The sequence below is a fragment of the Leptonotus elevatus genome, chromosome 16, assembly GCF_054856555.1.
Source record: "Leptonotus elevatus isolate MCC_2025b chromosome 16, RoL_Lele_1.0, whole genome shotgun sequence".
Lineage (NCBI taxonomy): Eukaryota > Metazoa > Chordata > Actinopteri > Syngnathiformes > Syngnathidae > Leptonotus > Leptonotus elevatus.
Genome location: NC_141254.1, coordinates 12,700,876 through 12,717,081, shown reverse-complemented (window position 1 = coordinate 12,717,081; position 16,206 = coordinate 12,700,876). Strand labels below are relative to the sequence as shown.

General features: G+C 38.7%; 2 protein-coding genes across 3 annotated transcripts in view; one reads left to right on the top strand and one right to left on the bottom strand.

The window, feature by feature from the left end:
- Positions 1-127: 127 nt before the first annotated feature.
- On the top strand, positions 128-8,734 carry hpda (4-hydroxyphenylpyruvate dioxygenase a). The gene is made up of 14 exons (XM_086057627.1): positions 128-254; positions 365-391; positions 524-586; positions 1,778-1,882; positions 1,958-2,000; positions 2,089-2,171; positions 4,097-4,186; positions 4,263-4,369; positions 4,818-4,895; positions 6,117-6,279; positions 6,364-6,435; positions 6,572-6,694; positions 6,763-6,879; positions 8,463-8,734. The coding sequence occupies exons 1-14, from the start codon at positions 252-254 to the stop codon at positions 8,574-8,576; spliced, it is 1,188 nt and encodes a 395-aa protein (XP_085913753.1). The 5' UTR covers positions 128-251; the 3' UTR covers positions 8,577-8,734.
- A 1,393-nt stretch (positions 8,735-10,127) lies between these two features.
- Positions 10,128-16,206, bottom strand: part of rnf43 (ring finger protein 43) — a 93,325-nt gene continuing 87,246 nt past the window's right edge. Inside the window, exons 8-9 of one of the 2 annotated variants that reach the window (XM_086057817.1) lie at positions 14,603-16,072; positions 10,128-13,258 (exon numbers count right to left, since the gene is read on the bottom strand). In XM_086057817.1, coding sequence (XP_085913943.1) covers positions 13,233-13,258; positions 14,603-16,072 — 1,496 coding nt within the window. In that variant the 3' untranslated portion in view covers positions 10,128-13,232. The remainder of the gene's footprint in view (positions 13,259-14,602; positions 16,073-16,206) is intronic. The other variant, XM_086057816.1, reaches the window with a different exon arrangement.

Here is a 16,206-nt window from a genome sequence, read left to right as displayed (position 1 = left end):
GTTCAGGGATTCATTATGTGAAATTCAAAGTTAATATTTCATATTTGTGAGCTGATAGTGGACGCAAGACAGATGAGTGCAGTTGAACTTGTTCCACAAAAGTGACACTAAGAGGAGGTGGACACTGGACAGGTGGGTGTAGATAGCCACTGACCAATCACAGCATGCCATCAGTTAACTACATATCAGCAGCAGAGACACGGATGATGATTTTGATGTTCCCCTTGTTGAACTGAAGCTACAATCGAAGCATGGTAAGACTATCATACACAATTAACATAATGCTGACAAAACTGTAACTAAGAAATATACACTGCGCAGACTTTTAATGATGCCATGATCAATATTTGTTGTTTCATTTTAGACAAGCTACACTGATAAAGGGGAGAAGGTAAGTTGCAATGTAGATATTTGAAGCCCTGATGGAATAAATCTTCCACTTTGAACAAACATCAGATGCAAAATCTAGTTGTTATGTGTGAAATACGTACAAACAAAAAACACAAATTCTGTTTTTTTCTAGCATGAAAGGGGAAAATTTGTCAAGTTCCATCATATCACCTTCTGGGTCGGCAATGCCAAACAGGTCAGTATGCAAATGCACAACAAAACCTCTTTTTTTGTTGTTGCTGTCATCTGTGAAAGTCTGCATTGATTGATGATATGTAAAAAGATGCAAAAAAAATCCATCAATAACAAAATGTAATATGTTTAAGAAGAAATAATAAAAAAAACACTGTTTTCCTGGTAATCAGCGTATTGCAAAACCAACCAACCTATCCTGATTAACAAAAGCTGTCTTCTTTACTGTACTGAATGTTGAATAGACCTTCAATATACTGTAACCTCTTTTTAAACTGGATAATATCTGAACGTCGACTTTTCCACAGTTTCACTTTTTGAAATACCGGTACATCAAAATATAAAGGTGTATCTTTTGCATTTTCAATTTGAAGAAATCAAATTAGCTAATTGTCGAGTATGAATAGAGAATGCATGCTTTTGATTATTTTATAAAGAAATGTCGATGGAAGGCAGCAAAATATTATAAAAACTGCCTTTCAGATCATTCAATCAATATTTGCTATTGTTAATTTTTTTTCACGTTTTGAAATGTCCAATCCAAATTATTAGTATTTTTACATACAGTATATCCAATAGTTAAAATATGTTGTTGATTACAATGCTCTTGATGATGGGTCATGAAACTTTTTGAAACCAAGAACTACTTGGATACTGATTTATATGGAAAACTATCCAGTTTGAAGCACATTTCTATTTTTTTTTTTTTTTTAGGAAATTTATTTGGGGTAAATCATTTCCTAATCTTCCTGGCGCCAGCTAGTTTGTCTCCACGTGGTCATGCGCTGCATTAGTGACCTTTGAACATTTTTTTCCTAAAGTGCAAATGCAAGTGTGATTTTAAAAGGAATATCAATAAAAAAGTTAGAAGCAGATTTTTAATTTTTTTTAATTTATAATTTTGTAATTATTTTATATGTTTTATTTTTTTCAGTTAGAAGCATTTTTTTTTCAACAACGGCAACACAGATTAACCTCTAGTTATGCTAGGCATTGCAATGATTATTGAATTATTGTTTTTTAATGGAGCACAACGAAAATGGAAAATATTTACAATTACTATATCACACGCAATGTTTATGACTATCATTTTTAACTACAAAATATGCATTCAGCAAATGAATAAAAATCACCATCAACATTATTAATTGGCAGACATTACCTTGACAGTAAAGACTTATGGTCCTGTCTACAGGCGGCATCCTTCTACTGTGACAAGATGGGCTTCGAACCTATGGCCTTCAAAGGTTTGGAGACTGGCAGTCGAGAGGTCGTGTCACATGTCATCAGGCAAGATAAGGTAGAGCAGCTTGAACATCATCCAATCCTACTTTTTACCTGCATGTCAAGCCTCTATGCTGTAAACTCCCAACAGGTCATATTTGCATTCGAATCTGCACTCAATCCTGGAAATGAAGGTAAGAAGCATGTGAAGGCATATGAGAAAAAGATTTAAAAAAAATAATGAAATGTTTCCGTCATATCAACACGGTGGGATGTTCTCAGAGATTGGAGAGTACTTGATGAAGCACGGAGACGCAGCCAAAGACATCGCGTTCCAAGTGGAAGACTGTGACTACTTAATCAAGGTAGAATTGAAGTGCATTTGGAGTGTTGTATATATATATTACGCCAAAAAGTCATAGAAGTAAAATTCACCTAAAATAAATGAAAACTACTCACCATTTGAAGATGCCTGACAAGACAGTAGTGTGAAATGCTTCCGACATGATACTGCCACACAGTGGTCATATATAGGTATAAATAAATCTTGATATCTTTTTCCACATGGTAAAAAAATTACCATTTGTTGGCAAGCTTTACTGCTCATTTTCATGCCGTTAGTTAATCATTGTGCTTTTATGTTAGCATCTGCTTGATCAAATAAGAATAAAAAAAAGTATATGTAATTGCCATAGTTTAATCAATCAAGCGATGTCTCAACAAACTTGTAAGTTGGGGCACTCATGAGTCAATGTACCAGCTTATACTATACAGTATGTTCAGTTAGTGCCATTGCACAAGGGTAAATGTAAACACATACTGTATATAAAGTTTTACAAAGTTAACACAGACAATGTAAATATTGTCTTCAAGTCAGTAGAGATAAGGATGCTGCTCTAAAGGACATACACTAAAAACAAAACATGACTTTAAAATTACACGATCAGTGTGCGTAATATTATTATTATTTTAAATCACAATCATCCCGTTTTTAAATATTTATCTCACATGACCACTTCTCCATCTTGTTATACTTTCTGCTTGAAAGAGAGTGCGGTGTAACGGATAAACATGAACGCTTTGACGTTTGGGACACTCGATTGAACTCGTTATCCAACCCAAGGTCAAAGCAGAGGTTTGAACAAACAAATAAAGATCCAGACTCGTGTACAAACATTCCAACTTTGAAATACAGCGGAACCTCCAAACTTGATTGCTGCTAAAGTAGGGGCGGAGCAAGAGAATATTGAGTTGGGTGGCCAAGGGGAGACCAGAGGTCAATATTGGATTTTTTGTCTGTCCATGTCAATGATAATTGTAATTTTCTTTACAGCTTAGACTGAGCATAACAATAACTTGTGACTTTTAATATGTTTTATTACTTTTATTATTATTTTTTATGTTACATACTGTATGTCTCTGTTCTGGAATAGATTCAAATTGTGATTGGCTGGCAAAAAATCCAGGTGTACCACAACATCAGCAAAGATAGAACCCAGCCAACAATTACCCTATGAGGACAATAAAATATCTAAAGTGGATGGATGGAGTGTACACCAAAAAGTCAGCTCTAGTGTTAATGTATGAAATGACTTTAACCTGTGCTGGCAAATGCTACAAACATTATTTTCTCCCCCGATGAAACAATGACCTGGCTCAGTCTAAACATGGTCATCAAAACATAGTAAAGTAGAGAATAGCTTGGCAAGATTGATTATATTAATCTGCTGTTGATCTAATTTAGGGGAAAAAAGATCTTTATATATAGGCCAAAAAAAATAAAAAAATCTAATCTCTAGCAAATTTGGAAAGTTAAAATACTGTAATGCATGATTGCGGAACAGAAAGGCCTAGTTGGTTATAATTGATTCCACTTTGAATTATTTCATTTTATATTCGTTTTGTTGAAATGAGAGCTCATTAGAAGTTGACCGTTTACGCGTAGAGTGACAGGCAGGACAATTAAATTATCTTCCACTAGATGGCAGCAGGTACAGTTAATTCTGTATCCCCTTGTTGCCATTCATACAACAGAATACACAGCCTTGTGTTTAGAGCCAAGTTTCACACAGAGAAATTAAAGTTGTGAGTAAATTGAGACTGGATCATCATTATTTCTACATAATGTATAATAATTTTTGTTTTTTTTGATGTGCCGTGTGCTTTGGCGCTGTATGTGACTCGATAAGTTTGTTACTGGGTGTCTCTCACCACTGGAGGGCGCCAAAGAGCCCTGACGATTGGCGGCAGACTCAAACTGATCAGTTGCATGCTTCCTTCCCACTGTCAGACAGCCAAGCAGCGAGGAGGCGTCGTTGTGAAAGATCCCTGGGTGGAGGAGGACATCCACGGGAGGGTCAAGTATGCTGTGGTGCAAACGGTGCGTAAACATTCACACACAATGAAAGGGAATAGAATTTAAATATGACATAATAATTCCCACGTTCTGTCTGCAGTATGGAGATACAACACACACATTTATTGAGTACCTGGGGCCCTACAAAGGCCTTTTTCTGCCTGGCTACAAAGAACCGATGTTTAGGGATCCAAGTTTAGGCAAACTGTGAGTGTCTTTTGCATGCAATATTATTAGAAAAATATCTGACTGATTGCTTGTTTGTCTATATGTGCCCTGCGGTTGGGTGGTGACTAATAGGGGTTTACACAACTACAGATTTTTTTTTTAAGTCGATACTTAATGTACACGTGATCAAAGTTGACAAGTCGCTGTTGACATCAGAGATTTTTTTGGAGTGCAGTATTAAACATTTTTCTATAGTCTACATTGATTCTGACAATGGACAACACATTTATGCAGAAGATACAGTTGTGTTGTGTGCAGAAAAAAAAATCCATTAGGGTGACGGATTTAGCTCATTTAGTACACTTATCCGTTTCTGCAGATGAGCTACAGATGTAAATAATGAGGATGTCAGAGTTCATTTCAAATGTTTGTTAATCTCAAGTGTCAAAGGACCTCTGCTGGTTTTTCACCCCTCTTTTCCCTGTAGCCCTCAAATAGGTTTGCGTTTCATCGATCACGTAGTAGGAAACCAGCCAGGTGACCAAATGGTGCCAATATCAGACTGGTAAGCCTCGTGCTTGACTGCACGTCCACACACAGTTGACACAGCACTGTCCAAAGGACATTTAAACATTTTGTATCTGGTCAATCCACCACTGGTGCGTGTAATTACATAAGATAAAACATGGGGATTTCATACGGGCCCCATAACAATCTTCGGTGTATTTGAATTGCAGGTAAAGCAGCCATTTATTATAGCAGTGAGAACGTGAGAGGTGTTGTTTTCACCAATGTTAGTTGTTTATGTGTGTTGTGAGTAGGTAACAGATCAGCCATGTCATTTAGATGAGCCCAAAAAAAACCCGTTGGAATGTGTATGTAAAATAGGAAATACATTCAATATATACAATATTTAAAATTCTTGAACATTTAAAAAAAACATATTTAAAATAAATTAAATAACAATTTATTGCATTTTTTATTAATTAAATAATTTAATTATTAAGTATTATAAAAATACACCTACAGTTTATTTTATTTTGTTTACATTACAAATATTTTATTTTATTATTTACATTAAATAGGTTCATTAGTTGGGAAGTCCATTGGAGATTCATGCATTCATGGCAATCAATAAACAATTCATTAATTTAACTTTGAAGTTATTAAATAATTCACAATTATTGATTATTTTATTTATTCATTAAATATTTACAATTATTTAATTAAAAACTACAGTATATTTTATTTTGGTTATATTGCAAATATTTTTATTTAATTATTTACAATAAATAGATTCATCAATGGGAAGTCCATTGAAAATTCATGCATTCGGTGTAAGATGGCAATCAATAAACAATTCATTAATTAAATTTTGAAGTTATTAAATAATTCCCAATTATTTATTATTTTATTAATTAATTAATTAAATATTTACAATTATTTAATTAAAAAACTACAGTATATTTTATTTTGGTTATATTGCAAATATTTTATTTAATTATTTACAATAAATAGATTCATCAGCGGACTCGAGAAGCAGCGCCGCGTTTGGTGACGGCATGTTAACTTTTGGTCAGCATATAAATGCAGACAAGACTTTAGACCAGGTAAAAGCAGGTCTAAGCTTTGGCACAGGTGGCGCAACGCAATTTTGGTTAATCGATCAAGGCACGGGCAGACAAATTGTGCGCTCCACTGCTATGTGTGGCAGATGTCATCGGAGTTCGTAAATATGATCATATTTTAGTGTGAGATGATTTGTTTTTCACTCTCTACCTCACAGGTATCAGAAGTGCTTGATGTTCCATCGGTTCTGGTCCATAGATGACAAGCAGATCCACACACAGTACAGTTCACTCAGGTCCATCGTGGTGACCAACTACGAAGAAACCATTAAGATGCCCATCAATGAACCCGCAGTGGGGAAAAAGAAGTCACAAATACAGGTGGGACTTGAAACCAGCACCGGCTCCGAATATTTAACCACTGTAGCAAGATTTGATATCTACCCTCTTCCTGTGTACATGCAGGAATATGTGGACTATAACGGAGGAGCAGGCGTTCAGCACATTGCGCTCAACACATCAAACATCATTCAAGCTGTGAGTGTTTAATCATCATCAAAATTCCAGTATGTCGACACACCTTGACTTCCAACATAGACAGGTAACGACACGTTTTACTGCATCCCCCCCTCTTCTTTTCTTCTTCTTTCCCCGTTTGTAACCTCACCAAAAGATTGTGAACCTGCGCGCCCGAGGGATGGAGTTCCTCTCAGCACCTGACACTTACTACGACACCCTGAGGGAGAAGCTCAAAATGGCCAAGATAAAAGTGAAAGAGGACCTCAACCGCTTGCAGGTGAGGAGATGCTGATTTCAATGTTTGCTGACATCCTCGTATGAATAATACGGTATTTCCTTTTCAAGGAACTGAAAATTTTAGTGGACTTTGATGACAAAGGCTACCTCCTTCAAATCTTCACCAAACCTGTGCAGGATAGACCCACCCTCTTCTTGGAGGTCATCCAGAGGAACAACCACTTTGTAAGTTTTAAAAGCATTTTACGAATGCATGAAACACATTCAGGTAACGGGATACTTGAACTTTTCACTGACAAATTTTCTTAGTACATCAAATGAACTTTTATCAACATTAGTTTTTTTTTTTTCTGTTTTGCTACTGGTCTATAAATCACTGAGTGGGTTATGTCTTCAATGCATTAAAGGAACAGTGTGTAAAAGTTCACTACTAGACACAATAGACTACATTTCGCAAGCCTGCCAACCAATTTTTATTTGACGCGAGCGTCTTGGCAGCCGGCGAGTACCCCGACAAGCGACGCCGATAGACAGAGCAAACTAGAGTTAGCAAGAGCCGCTAACAAGAGCAGCTAGTCAAGTTAAGTCATCTTTATTTATATAGCAGTGAGAAGCTAGTAAAAGCTAATACTAGGCTTACGATTATATATATATATATATATATATAAAAAAAAGTGCATTGATGTTCTAGGACATTTTTTTGTGTGCATATTATTGAAATCAATAGTGGGTTTTAAAAATCAATGAATTATTAGTTCAACACTAGATGGCGCTAATTATTACACACTATGCCTTTAAAGGGGAAGTCAACCCCCCAAAAATTTCTTGACAATATTATGTTTTATGCAGCCCCACTATTCTAAACACAATATTCTGGTTAATATTGTGTTAGTGGAATATGAGTTAAGCAGCAAAATCCAGCAGTTTTAATCAATATCAGAAGGCAGCCATTTTGCCACCTGCTGTCGAGTGAAGATGACATTGCAGTTGCTCAGATGACAACCAATCATAGCTCAGCTTCAGAAAACAATTGAGCTGTGATTGGTCGTTGCCTGAGCTCTGAGCAACTGTGATGTCATCTTCAGTCGACAGCAAGTGGCAAAATGGCCGCCCCCTGAGATAGATCAAATCGGCTGGATTTTGCTGCTTAACTCATATTCCACAAATGTAATATTAATCAGAATGTCGTGTTTAGACTAGTGAGGTCACATATTATTGTCAAGAAATGTTTAAGGTTGACTTCTCCTTTAAAGAAATGCTAATGACATACGTCTCCAGAACTAGGTCAATTAAAGCCCAGAGTCCATAACAAACATGGCGAAGCAGCTTTTAGCAGTCATGCTGCACAGAAATGGAATAAATTGACAACAGAAATTAAGTCAGCCTTAGGTGTAAATGTTTTTAAGTCCAGGTTAAAAACGGTTTATTTTCAAATGCTAATGTTTGCGCTCTTTTGAAGCATTCTTAAAAAGAAGCTGAACACCTGTTTATGGCTCCCACCCATAGCGAGCACACTGACACGATGCTGCTTGTTAAAAATTCAGTAAATCAATCACAGACACAGATTAAAAGACTCTCCGCGTCACCGCGAGGGTTTGGCTCCTGGTTTGGGTTGACTCCCCCCCGGCACTTTGATTTCTCATCGGGAACGTCTCGCGTGAGTCTTGCCAAGTCTGCAGACGAGGCCAATAATCGAAAGTGACCTTCAACATGGCAGCCCGCGATGAGCTATGAAAGTATTGACGTTTTTAATCTCCTGATGAGAAAATTCCAAATCAAAGCTCAGTCCTTTAGCGTTCTCTCTCCAGGGCTTTGGAGCAGGAAACTTCAAGTCCCTGTTTGAGGCCATCGAGAAGGACCAGGACGCCAGGGGCAACCTGACCGCGGTAACCCCCGACGGCCAGGCACAGGCCTTCTACTGAATCTGTCTAGCGACGCATCTCAAAGGCAACAACAACTTCCATAAAGCCATGTACGGAGTGCTGGCTGTCTTCAAGTGTTGGGCGTGGCTAGGTGGCTAAATATAGCCGCGTGGTGAAAGGAATACTTTGATAAACAGCCATCTTGATGATATTAACAACACCGGAGCTCGTGCGTCCTATAGATGTAGAGCTTCACACAATTATATAGCATATGGATCTACAGTATTGGATTTATGTCCTTATTTACATATATGACTTCAGTGAATTCAGCCATGAATAAAAAAAAAAAAAAAGACCTGCTCGACCAATCACTTCATTTAATCTTCACATACAATAGGTCTCTCTGGTCTCAAGTACCCAGTCCGACATGTTTTAGAGATTTCCCTCCTCCAACACACCTGATTCGAAGGATCGGCTCATCAGCAAGCTCTGCAGAAACCTGTAAAAAACAGAAACATGTAGAACTGCAGCCTGGTAACTAACTAAGTACAGATAGAGAAAAAAAACTAATGATTCAACTTTTATTTAAAGCTGCTCTTTGTAACAAAATATATTTACAATATTCCCCCCAAAAATGATTGAAACATCTTCTAATTAGTAGATTAACACCTTAGCTGTTCACAGTGGGTCAATACTTTTCGGATTCAGGTTTGAATTTCCCGCCCTGCGGAAGCATATTGCATTCACCTGGAAAAATTTTTTTGGGGGGGGGAGCTTCGTTTTTTTGAGTATTTTTTTCCTGTTTAATTTAATATTTTTTCCCCTGTTTTTTTTTTGGTCCGTTTAAAAAAAAAAAATCCCGTTTTTCTAAATAATAAATTTTCTGTTTTTCTGAGTAATTTTTCCCGTTTTATAAAATAATTATTTTTCTGTTTTTCTGAATATAAAAAAAAAAAAAGGTTTTCCCTCAGAGATTAGAGAACAAACCAAAAACCAAATACAGTATACACATTCATTCCTTTATTGAGAGCCAGTAAGTAAACATGACCATCTTATTGCATATGGAGGTATGTGGGAAAGTGTCCGATTCCGCTATTAGCGAGTCTGCAACAAGTCACTTGGAGTTTAAAAAAAAATTACTCCACCAGCTGTTTTTTGGAATAATTTTTTTTCTGTTTTTTTTTTTTTTTCCCCCTGTTTAAATTTGTTTTTTCCCCCCTGTTTTTCTGAGTACATTTTTATTCTGTTTTTCGGAATAATTTTTTTCAGCCTGTTTTTCAGAATATTTTTTGACAGAAAAAAAAATTCAGTAAAACGGAAAAAAATACAAAAAAAACAAAGCTTCCCCCAAAAATTACTCAGAAAAACAGGAGGTTTTTTTTCTGTCTTTAGATGGGACAACATTTGCGCTTCGTGTATGTGAAGGGTGTGTGCAGTTTAATTTTTCACCAACAGGTGGCAGTAGTGATTTGAAACAGAATTTTCTGCATCCAGTAGCTTTAATGTTTGTTTCTGATACTTTGACCCACATGTGGATAAATGAGGGAACCCCATTTCAGAAACTCCACTCATTATATTGCAGTGCATAAAACAATACCGCTGGCTATCAATCAAAACTGAGAATTACTGTAAAGTATGTACCATAGTTGGGATAAGATGGATGGACGATACAGCCCTAAGATTTATTTCAAAATAATTTATTTGCATATAATTGGAATGAAGACAGGTTGATACATTTGTGATGGCACTGGTTAGTTTCCATACAGAAGAAAGAGGCCTATACAGAAACCACCCTTTCAAACCTGGACAAAATGGATAAATATATTAGTAAATAAATATATTAGTGACATGTTACTATATTGAAATGTTCTATATATATATAAAATACAACACTATTTGTTTTTGTTGTACTCTCTTTTTTTGTACACAAGTATCTCAAATATACTGACGGATCCCTTGTTGGTCTGGAGGGATTTTTGCACTCGTAGAAAAGGCAGTGTAAGCTTAAATCTCTTGCAAAAACATACACAAACAGATGTGTTTCAAATTGTATGAAATTGGTGTGCTCTGACTTTTTGGGGCTTGTTTCAAATACTCAAAAAAATGATGGTTATTTTTTTTTCTGGATTCTGTACACACGCGCTTCAACCCAAAGTGCTGCTTTTAATTCAGTCACATTTATGGCAGAGAAACCGAACAGGCAATAAGAAGCAAGAGCGACCAGATTCTTTAGCTGGCGTAGGCATATTCAAAGGTACAGTATTTCTGCATGATTGTCCTTTTGAGTCCAAAATGATGGCCACTTTCTATTGAAGGAAGGCGTCTCGACAAAAAAAGAAACATTTTATAAAAAGGCACTCATTTCAATATTTGGCCACAATGTAGCTTGTGAATGCATAAGGCACATATGAGGCTCTGCTAAGTGCTACAAATTAAATTGCAATGCCCACGAGCTTTAACGGCTATTGGCGCTAAAGTGTATTCGCAGTCAAACTGCCCTTTGTCAAAGTAAAGTAAGGCAAGTAGGGACAAGAACGACTACCAGACTCACACGTAGCGCGGTAAACTGCAAATGTGGCAAATGTATGTTTTAAAGTTCAAGTGTTTGGGTGGTTAGAAGGGTACACAGCAAATCATAGGTTGCCCATGCAAAACATTGCCAACTTTATGTCAGTTGAAAAGGTACACTTTACAATTTGTAAATATTATCAATGTAAATGTCTACTAAGGAGTATTAAGGGCCACACTGAAAAGCAACATTTTTTATACTAGAACTCCAAAGTGCAGTATTACGGGGAAAAAGTCAAGAGTGTTATGAATAAAAAAACAACTTTTTTTTTTTAATTAAAAGAATAAAGTTGGAATATTCCAAGACAAAGGTCATTAAGTCCTTAACTCATTCACTGCCATTGACGGCTATAGATGTCAAAAATGAATTTGAACTATTTCTATGAGTTAATTTGTTTTAAACTTTTGTTAACAAGAGTATGAAAAACTAGATTTTTTTAATTGTACATTTAGAACAGATATAACATTTGCGATTAATTGTGAGTTAACTAGTGAACTCATGTGATCCATTTAAATTTAAAATTTCAATCCCATGACGCCCCTAATTTTTAATAATCTTTTTTTTTTAATCGCGTCAGGCCATTAACATTTTTAATTGTAATTAATCGCATGACTTTAATAGTAAAAACATGTTAAATTAATATAAATAGTTCAAATAAATTTTTGTTGTCTATAGCCGTCAATGGCAGTGAATGGGTTAAAAAAAAGACATATTTTAACTGTTGTATTATTTACAAATCTACACACATTTAAACTCAAGTTTACAAAACCTAGACGTCAATTAAAAAGACAACTTTTGTCTTGAAATAATTCTACTTGACGCTTGAAATTCTTGAAATAAAAATCCTATTTTCTTAATATTTTTATTCTCTTAATTCTGAAACCCCCCCCACACTCTTACACAGGGGTCATCGGTTTACAATTGCCAATATACATGATATTTTGACAAGAAAAGCATGCTAACGTTTTTTTCCATTTTATTGTCGCAACTTTCGTACAAAATTGGATTAGTGCAAATAGATCCAAGGATCCACCTTATTTTTTTCAGTGTGGCCCTAACTTTTTAACCGACTGACTAAAACTGAATTAGTTTTCCAGTGTTTGGCAACCCAGGATTCTCCCCTTATGATGAGCTGATGTCATGTGAATAGCGCGTGGCACTTTGGAGCTACAGCGCCATGCAGAGGTAGACGCTAAAGTCTGCCTCTTGTGGATTTATTCCACTTATATGAAGATTATTATTAAAGGCACTGGGGGTTTTCCATTGTTACAATGCAGCACAAGTTTGAGGAGTTTCAGTTGCTGGGGAAGATTAGGGGGGAAATTAACTGAGCAGAAAAAGAAAAAGAAAAAAAGATCGTCATCCCTCTGAAGCAAACTTGACAGTTGCTTGTTGTGGTGGCAACACTATTCAGTCTTTTTGAAAAATAAAATATTGTACCAAAAAAAAAAAAAACACTCAAAAAATGATGAAAGGAGCTGCCATTATTTAAGTACTGTATTAAAAACAAGGCCCACGGAAGGCTCAGCAACCTCAGTGAACTTTCACCTTAATCAATCTTTCCCTCTGTCCGATTAGCAACATGTTATCCTTTGAAGGTTGTGCCTGCGGGGGCTACTTGAATGTTATATATAAAAAAAACAAAAAATAAAAAAACAAATACAACTACAGCAGTACCTTGAAAGAAAACCCTGTGTGTGAGGCAAGACAAAATCTGAGCTGAGGTAGGCTTAGAGAGAAAGTTTGATCAGCTGAGGCTCGACTCGGCAAAGAGGAAGATGAAGATCACGCAAGTGGACGAAGGTACCGCGGCGAGCAAATCAAATTGTTTCGGAATTAGGGGGAGCACGCGCACACGCATTGAGCCTGACCCTCATGATTGTCATCAGCCCCACACTTGAAACCATTTGCGGCGCGTCCCACTGAATGCATGTTGACGTTTATGTTTTCGGGATTTTAGCCCAGAATGTCGTCACCAATCAATCTCAATGAAATGTTAATTTCATACGACATTTACGGAGGGGGGGATTGTGAAAGACGTTCCAAGCAGATTGACTGTACGTGGCAGCAGATAAGAGTGCGAGCAACTAAGAGGATCATCCATTGTGGCTCCTGTGTAGCAGCGTCATGTTAGGGAAAACGGGTTCTCACACACCGGACTCCTCTTCAGATCCTACAGACACATAAAATGAGTTGAATTTAAGCACACGTGTAAGAAACAACAAGTCTGCCGATATAATAGAAACTGAAGTTAAAGGGGAAGTCAACATTAAACATCTCTTGACAAAAATATATGTGACCTCACGAGTCTAAACATGACATTCTGATGAACTCATTCACTGCCATTGACGGCTATAGACGTAAAAAAAATTATTGTAACTATTTCTATTGGTTCAAAAATGTTTCCCCCACTTTTTTTAACAAGAGTATGAAAACCTAGATTTTTTAAATTGTACATTTAGAACAGATATAAAATTTGCGATTAATCGTGAGGTAACTAGTGAAGTCATGTGATTAATTATAATTAATAATTTCAAAAAAATATATATATTTGTGTAAATATAAGCTGCTTTCTTTCATTCAACATCATCTATTAGATTTTTAATCAAAATGTAGACTATTTGGTAAATTAAGAAACATGTATGTAAGTTTAAATAAATGTTGACATTTTTCCTATTTTAATTCTCCTTAGCAAGTCAGTGTCCCATCACTGGTGAGCTATTTTTAGAACATATCTCAATTTCTCGTACACAATTTGTTTCTCGTTCCTCCGCCCCGACTCCTCCATGCACATGCACTTGTAGGAGAAGTAGAAAAACAACTTAATGGAAGGCAATTAACTTCAAAGAGGCTGCTCGTTTACGCAACTCCGCAAGAAGAGCTCATTAACCCATTGACTCGCAGCCATTTTCACTGAAGCAACCCCCTTCGCTCTCGGCTGTTTTACTTGATTTTGACTGATTTTGCCAGGCCCACAGAATATTATGTTATATTGCTATAAAAACATGGAACTTGCCAAAAGAAAGATTAGTCTCATCTTTCATCAGTAAAAAAAAGTATGTTTCCATTTTGCAGCAATTAGCATTAGAATATAGCTAAGTTTCATCATTATTCACAAATCCGTTGGGGAATACAGCTTGTTGCCACATGGCCCTGGTTGATCTCTTATACTGTGCTGCACACTGCTGGCTGTTTATGTAATAACTACTGTCGCTTCAAACATTCTCTTCGGTTCAGAGGCTGCAATAAACGTATACATACGTCATTGGGAGCATGGTAATATTTAAAACAGAACGTACTTATACGTTTTTTGGAAGCTAATTACTTAAGGTGACAGACGTTTTAGTGTTATTGAATGGGAAAAAAACAACTCTACTTTGCAGAAATTCACGTGGGCGTGGAACGCTTCACCCGCGAAAAGTGCGGGAACACCGTATCCACATTTGGAGGAGGCAGAACGAACCTTTGCTAAATTCAACACATTATATTCGATGGGGGGAAAAATGACAACACTCACCCTGATTGTGGTATATTTTTTGGCAGTATAAACAAATGTCTGCGTTTCGCTCTGCAGCAAGGTCATGGTGGGACCTGCAAGGAGGTCTCTCAATAGAAGTCTTGGTCCCCATCAGATGAGGCTCAGAGTGGGCCTCCTGCACCCGCTTTTGCCACACAACATGGGCTCCGGCGCAGCAGGGCCAGTCGTCTATACCTCCCGAGTCCAGAATGAGGGGTACGGGAAGGAGGGCGGGGTGCAGTTCAGGGGGAGAGCAGCATAAACCCGAGCCTTGGCCCAAGTGGATGCGGACGTTCCGATCATCCTGAAGGTCCAAGCTCTGGCGGAAGCGAACAGACGGGGGGTCTCGCCCACAGTTCCGTCCGAAGGCCGTGGGAGGGTGTCCCTGGTGGCAGCAGTGGGTTTGCAAGTGTAAGGGGATGGAGGACACCAGGACAGAAGGCCCCGAAGACATGCTTGGGTCCTGATCCCGACCCTCTGTCCCAGAACTGGGCAGATGCGTACAGTCTGGTTTTTGGCACTGGCAGTGACTGGGCTTAGGTGGGGGGATAGGTGAGTCTTTATCCGAGACCAGTGCAGGAGGAGCTGCAGCTGCAGCTGCAGTGGCCCCCTGCTCCTCATCTGAACCTCTGCTCGGACCCTGGCCGCGACCCCCGTCCTCATAGTGGTGGTGTCTATGGCGGTGGTAGTGGATGTGGCTAAACACAGTCTGCGGGTGTTCCTCAGGGCAGCCCAATTTGTTCACCACCGAATCCAGAGACCTGGGCCGGGTCTGGGCTTCCACCTCCACAGAGCCCGGCCCATAATAGACAAATGGATCGTAGTCGCTACTCAGTGAGCTGCGGAAAGTGGACCAGCTGCCGTAAACCCCCTGCAGGGACACATCAGTACAGTTCAGAACCGAGTCGCTGGACGAGCCGTGGCACGGCCCTGAGCTCGAGTCGCTCGCCGGCCCGTCGGCCAAATATCCGCTGCGGTCTGTGTGGTAGCTGCCGCCGGAGCAGCTGCCCTCGTCCAGCCGGCCATGAGCCGCCACTCCTCGGCTTTGCGGGACGGCCGAGGCCACGTGGTGCGCCCTGGAGTTGGACGCGCTGCGCTGAGCAGGACAAGAAGAGCGATAGTTGCGACAGGAGCGGCGGGGGGTGTAGTGGTGAGTCGAAGTCCTGCAGTTTCCGCCGGTCCTGTGGGGCCTCCTGGGGCCTTCTGCTGGAAGGTGGTACCCGCAGGGGCCACCCAGAGGCATGCTGGTGAGCAAATGTAGCGTTTGGCCGTCCATGGGAGAAGAGGTATTGTAGTGGCCAACGGAGGGATACGAGCCCGACGGTCCACGCGGGTAGTGCGGCCGCATCGAGAAAGGGATGTCATGCTGGGGGAACGGGTGGTTTCGCGGGCTGCTGTACGGCTGAGGGTGGATGTAACGCTGTTCTGGACTGGACTGGAGTCGGTTCCTCTGGGCATGTCTCTCAGCCCCTGTTGATTACAATCAGAGTTACGACACAAATATTTGGATGGATCAGGGTTTTTCCCGGGTACAAAATTCAGAGGCGGCCACCTTATTTGCTCACCACCTCCAGCCTGAGTAACTGATAATAAATGAATGCTTT